This window comes from Homarus americanus, unplaced genomic scaffold (assembly GCF_018991925.1).
Source record: "Homarus americanus isolate GMGI-L3 unplaced genomic scaffold, GMGI_Hamer_2.0 scaffold4831, whole genome shotgun sequence".
In the NCBI taxonomy this organism is placed as follows: Eukaryota; Metazoa; Arthropoda; class Malacostraca; order Decapoda; family Nephropidae; genus Homarus; species Homarus americanus.
Genome location: NW_024718646.1, coordinates 50,480 through 56,479, shown reverse-complemented (window position 1 = coordinate 56,479; position 6,000 = coordinate 50,480). Strand labels below are relative to the sequence as shown.

The 6,000-nt window shown below is 44.0% G+C and overlaps 1 protein-coding gene across 1 annotated transcript in view; it reads right to left on the bottom strand.

Moving 5' to 3' along the window:
• Window positions 1-1,119: 1,119 nt before the first annotated feature.
• Window positions 1,120-6,000, bottom strand: part of LOC121859800 (Krueppel-like factor 3) — a 28,769-nt gene continuing 23,888 nt past the window's right edge. The window contains exon 2 of the mRNA XM_042356775.1: window positions 1,120-4,090. Within this exon, the coding sequence (XP_042212709.1) occupies window positions 2,681-4,090 (1,410 nt within the window). The 3' untranslated portion in view covers window positions 1,120-2,680. The remainder of the gene's footprint in view (window positions 4,091-6,000) is intronic.

Sequence of the window (6,000 nt, the reverse complement as noted above, 5' to 3'; positions counted from 1 at the left end):
TAGGGGGTTCTCCGCCCCCCTTTGTGCCCTCTGACGCCCCGATCACACCCCCGCACCCAACCCCGCCCCAGCCACACCCCCTCCCCGGCCACACCCCCGCCCCAGCCACACCTCCGCCCGGCCACACCAGACACTGAATGATCGTCTTATGCTCTTATGGTATTAATTAAGTTTGACCAGCGGTAGTGTGGGAGGGAGAGCCACCTACAGTGAGAGACCAGAAGGTTAATGGTTCTTTCCGGTATTAAATGGTGAGGGATTCACGTCTGGTTGAAGGTGAACACGTGGACACACTCGCTCCCATCCGTCCATAGTTTAACCCTTCAAGTTTATCCATTACTTGAGACACATTGATACTACATTATACATCAGTCTATAATATGCATATAATATTAAAACAAACCTTTCCTGTAGTGTACTTGTCAAATTCTTTTACTGTGTACTTTCATCAAAAAGTACCTTACTGTGCACTTTTGCTGTGCACCCCTTACCGTGCAATCTCTTGCCGTACTTCACTGTGTACCCTGTCAAAAATTCTGCCGTACCTCTTTGCTGTGTAATTTTGCCGTGTACCTCTTACCGTGTACCCCTTGCCGTGTACCTCTTACCGTGTACCTCTTACCGTGTACCTCTTACCGTGTACCCCTTGCCGTGTACCTCTTACCGTGTACCTCTTGCCGTGTACCTCGCGTCACTCAATAAATACCAGATTACAACACAACAGTAAAAATATTTATTTCTCTCTAATACAAAAATATAAACATTATTATTATCATATATTTTTACCATCAATATCTCTCTGGGAATAATAACATAGACACGATAATAAAAACAAAAATAGTTTATTAATATAGACAAAAAAACTGTGAGAATAAACCTAATTTAAGAGACTAATAGTTACAGTAATTTAGTAAACACAACATTACTGGAACACTTAAGAGACTTGAATAAATAACATCATATTAAAACGGAACAAGAAACATAACTGTCTGTCTGTCTGTCTGTCTGTGTCTGATAGCTGTCTGTCTGTCTGTCTGTCTGTCTGTGTCTGATAGCTGTCTGTCTGTCTGTCTGTCTGTGTCTGATAGCTGTCTGTCTGTCTGTCTGTCTGTCACACATATATATACTGTACATTATATCTGTTATATATATTTAACTATAGCCCAGTGAGGTCATTTATATATGACGTCATTGTTGGCCATATACGGTATCTCCACCACACTATCTCCATCAAGCCTATCTCCAACAACCTCACTATCTCCACCACTCTCCACCACACTATCTCCACCACTCTCCACCACACTGTCTCCACCACACTGTCTCCACCACACTTCCTCTCTGTAACCCTAACTGAACTTGTCAACTCTGAACTCAGAAATGATGTGACATTATATGAATTATATTAAGTACATAATAATTAGGTCCAGCTCCTATGAATTATATAAAGTATATATAATCAGGAACCAATACCTATAACTTGTACTATAACTGAATTATCTACACACACACACACACACACACACACACACACACACACACACTCTCTCTCTCTCTCTCTCAAAGACACTGTTCCCTATAGACTGAACTGTAATGGACTGTATCCCTGACTGTACTCTACATTAAACTGTGGACTAATTAAAAAATATATTGATTACATTATATAATTATAAGGTACGTTGCTTTAATTAAGATGTAACATTTGTATATTTAATCAGAACAAAAGCATTTCATTATTATTTTGTAACTGTGTCTGTATCCTGTAATAGTTATACCATATTACATACTATAATAATTCTCTAACTTTTTTTCAATATTATTAATGTAAATAATTTTTGTTAAGATAAAATTAACATTCTTGGGAGAGTCGGAATTTATCATCATTAAATCTGTACTGAAATTTTTCAATGATTTCAGCGCGTCCGTAAATTAACTGATATATTATTTATTACTAACTTAAAGAGTAACAATTAAATACAGTATTCAATGGTTTACTCTTGAGAAAATAATAATCTCGTCAAGTCTCGTAATTAGCGAGATATAGGGAGACTATATGATTCACTACACAACACTTCATAAAAGCTATTGTCCTTTCTCCCTCACACACACATACACACACACTATATATCTCGGACTACTGTTGGTTGATTGTCTCAGCTCACACTACGAGTCCTCTCTCACACTGGTCAACACCACAGAGGCTGGTGTGGTGTGGTGGTGTTCACAAGGGTGTTTATGTGAGGTCCGGTGAGTCGTATGAGGCTCTGTGTGAGTCTAGCTTGGTCATGTGAGCTTCATAAACACTGGTGCGGTGTTGTAAGGCACTTTATGGACATGCAACATTTAATGAAAGCTTACACGGCCATGTGATTTCATTTAAGGCTAACAAGGCCATGTAACACCTCAATCAGTCTCAAGGGGCCATATATTACTGCATGTGACCTTCATATGAAGCAAAACAACCAAGTGACGCTTCATGTGAGGCACAGACTGTTTAAGAGTCTCACAGGGTCACATTTAAGGCTTCACGTAAGACTCAGAGGGCCATGTGACGCTTCATGTGAGGCACAGACTGTTTAAGAGTCTCACAGGGTCACATTTAAGGGAAGGCTCACAGGGCCATGTGACGCTTCATGTGAGGTCATGTGACTGTTTAAGAGTCTCACAGGGTCACATTTAAGGCTCACAGGGCCATGTGACGCTTCATGTGAAGGCTGAGATGGTCAGAGCGAGAGAAGGCTCGTTCACACAGTCTACACTGGAAGGGGCGGTCACCAGTGTGTTTGCGGTAGTGGCGAGTCAGCTCGTCAGAACGGGCGAACTTCCAGCCGCAGCCCTTCCAGTCACAGGTGTAGGGCTTCTCGCCCGTGTGGGTCCTCATGTGCGCCTTCAGGTGGGACGACTTGGCGTACGTCTTGGCGCAGCCTGCCTGAGAGCAGGTGTGGATGACAGCCTTGCGGCGCGTCCAGCGTCGTCGTCGACGAGCCTTCATGGGTGTGGTCAGGGTAGGAGGTGGGGCCACAGGGCTAGGGAGGACACTCTGGGGCACGGTAGGATGCCGAGAGGGTCCTGGGGACGATGTAGCCAGTCCTGAATACCCTGGGTATGGGTATTGTGGCCCGGGGCCTCCCTGTATGTAGACGGAGCGAGCGTAGATATTGTAGTGTTGGTCCCCGCTGTATGAGCTTCCTTCACCGCTCTGATAAGGTGTTCCCCATGTTGGCAGAGGACCAGGATGCTGGTACTGCTGCTGCTGCTGCTGCTGTGGTGCAGGTTGCTGCACGCCGTACTGCTGACCTGCCGCAGGCTGGTACCCCTGCTGCCCTCCTGCCACTGGGGGAAACGATGGCAGACTCGGCTGGAAGGGCGATGGTTGTTGATGTTGTTGAATCTGTTGGTGGATGAGCGACAGGTTGGTGTTGTAGTTGTGTCGTGCAGCACAAGACGACTGCATGGTCGTTCCCGCCGCCCTCTCGGTCGACCATGGACTTTCCAACTTAATTCGTCCTTCTAGACTGAGTGTAGAGCCTCGTGCTCCGGACTCCTGGGAGACGCTTGGGAAAGCAGTCCGTCCAAATTCTCCTTGAGCGGGAAACCCACCCCGAACCTTGTTCACGCCCCCAGAGTGTTTAGTGTAAGGCGCACCGTGACCACTGCCTCCGTCCTTCCCTGGCAGGGGTCCACCGACCTCCTTCTTAGGGTCGGTGTAGAAGGAGGCCGCGGCAGGTGGGTCTCCAGTGCGGTTCTGGAAGTCATTTTTGCATAACAGTTCAAAAGCTCCGACCGGCTCCTGGACAGCCAGGTCATGGTACCATGACGTAGTGGCCGGGGGGTGCCGGTCACCCTGAGGCTGTTGCTGCTGTGAGACTTGGTCATGTTGGGGAAGGTGGCGGGAGTCAGGCTGGGGGAGGTGGCGGGAGTCAGGCTGGGGGAGGTGGCGGGTATCAGGCTGGGGGAGGTGGCGAGCATCAGGCTGGGATAGATGACGAGGGTCAGTCTGGGGCAGGTGTAGGCCACTCGCGGGGAACACGTGGAGACCAGGTGCCCAGGTCGGCTCTGACGAACTACTAAAGACGCTCCCTCCTCGCCACACCTGCAAAAGGCACTCATTAGTGGGGCACTGAACCAGGTGATTAGTCTTACCTTCACACGGGGTTTAAATGTGGCATCTAACACACATCCATATTCATACTACAGTATACTGTACTCTCTTGGTGCTGCACTCTCCTCAGTGTGAGACGACAGCGACACAACCTGACTGTCAACACTGAGACTCAAACTCGTCCACAAATTACTACATACTTGGAGGAGAAAAAAATGTGAGGATGGAAGGGAGGGCCTGGAGGACATCCGTCAGTTGTTTATAAAGCAAAACTTACACAGGGGCAGCTAGACCCGTGTGAGGGGCAGCTAGACCCGTGTGAGGGGCAGGTGACGAACAGCGGAGTGACGCCGGTGAAGGATCATGGCACCAATATTAATCATGAGTATTACTGTGTTGTTATCATGAGTATTACGGTGTTGTTATCATGAGTATTACGGTGTTGTTATCATGAGTATTACTGTGTTGTTATCATGAGTATTACGGTGTTATCATGAGTATTACGGTGTTGTTATCATGAGTATTACGGTGTTGTTATCATGAGTATTACGGTGTTGTTATCATGAGTATTACTGTGTTGTTATCATGAGTATTACGGTGTTATCATGAGTATTACGGTGTTGTTATCATGAGTATTACGGTGTTGTTATCATGAGTATTACGGTGTTGTTATCATGAGTATTACGGTGTTGTTATCATGAGTATTACGGTGTTGTTATCATGAGTATTACGGTGTTGTTATCATGAGTATTACGGTGTTGTTATCATGAGCATTACGGTGTTGTTATCATGAGCATTACGGTGTTGTTATCATGAGTATTACGGTGTTGTTATCATGAGTATTACGGTGTTGTTATCATGAGTATTACGGTATTTATCATGGTATTACGGTGGTTGTTATCATGAGTATTAAAGGTGTTGTTATCATGAATTATTATTAAGATTGATTTATCATCATGATTATTACGGTGTTGTTATCATGAGTATTAAGGTGTTATCATCATGATTATTACGATTATTTGTTATCATGAGTATTAAGATTATTTGTTATCATGAGTATTACGGTGTTGTTATCATAGGTATTACTGTGTTGTTATCATAGGTATTACGGTGTTGTTATCATAGTATTAAGGTGTTATCATCATGATTATTACGGTGTTATCACTTAGGTATTACGGTGTTGTTATCATGAGTATTACGGTGTTGTTATCATGAGTATTACGGTGTTGTTATCATGAGTATTACGGTGTTGTTATCATGAGTATTACGGTGTTGTTATCATGAGTATTACGGTGTTGTTATCATGAGTATTACGGTGTTGTTATCATGAGTATTACGGTGTTGTTATCATGAGTATTACGGTGTTGTTATCATTAGTATAAGTGATATAATCATAACCGTAACAAAATGCCCAAGTTTAATTTAACAAATCTCACGCATTTATGTTTTTTCCTGCTGTAGTGAAGCTCTCCGGCAGTGGTAAAGTTGTTATTGAAACACATATGTTAGGTTAATGCTATTAGCGGTCTACACATGCGCGGTCACGGGGAGTTACCGACAGATAGGCAGTCGGTTTGTTTACATCGGTTACGCATCGTTCCCGCTGAAGTGATCGACCGTCTCTCCTGGGCTGGGTAAACTCACTCCCATGTTCACCCTCTTACTGTATTATTACCTTATTATTTAATGGTCTATTAGCGTTTCAGTTAAGATTCTTGTTAATTTATTCTTTATTTTATTTTATTTACATAGTGAATTCTGTGACGTTTTCCGCATGATGATTTTTAATGGCTCAATTTATCGATTTGTTTTTGGTTCGTCGAGGGATGAGACTGGGATAAAATGCATTAATTAGATATTTATGTATTCACACATGAGGCACGATCTCTCTGTTACCACCA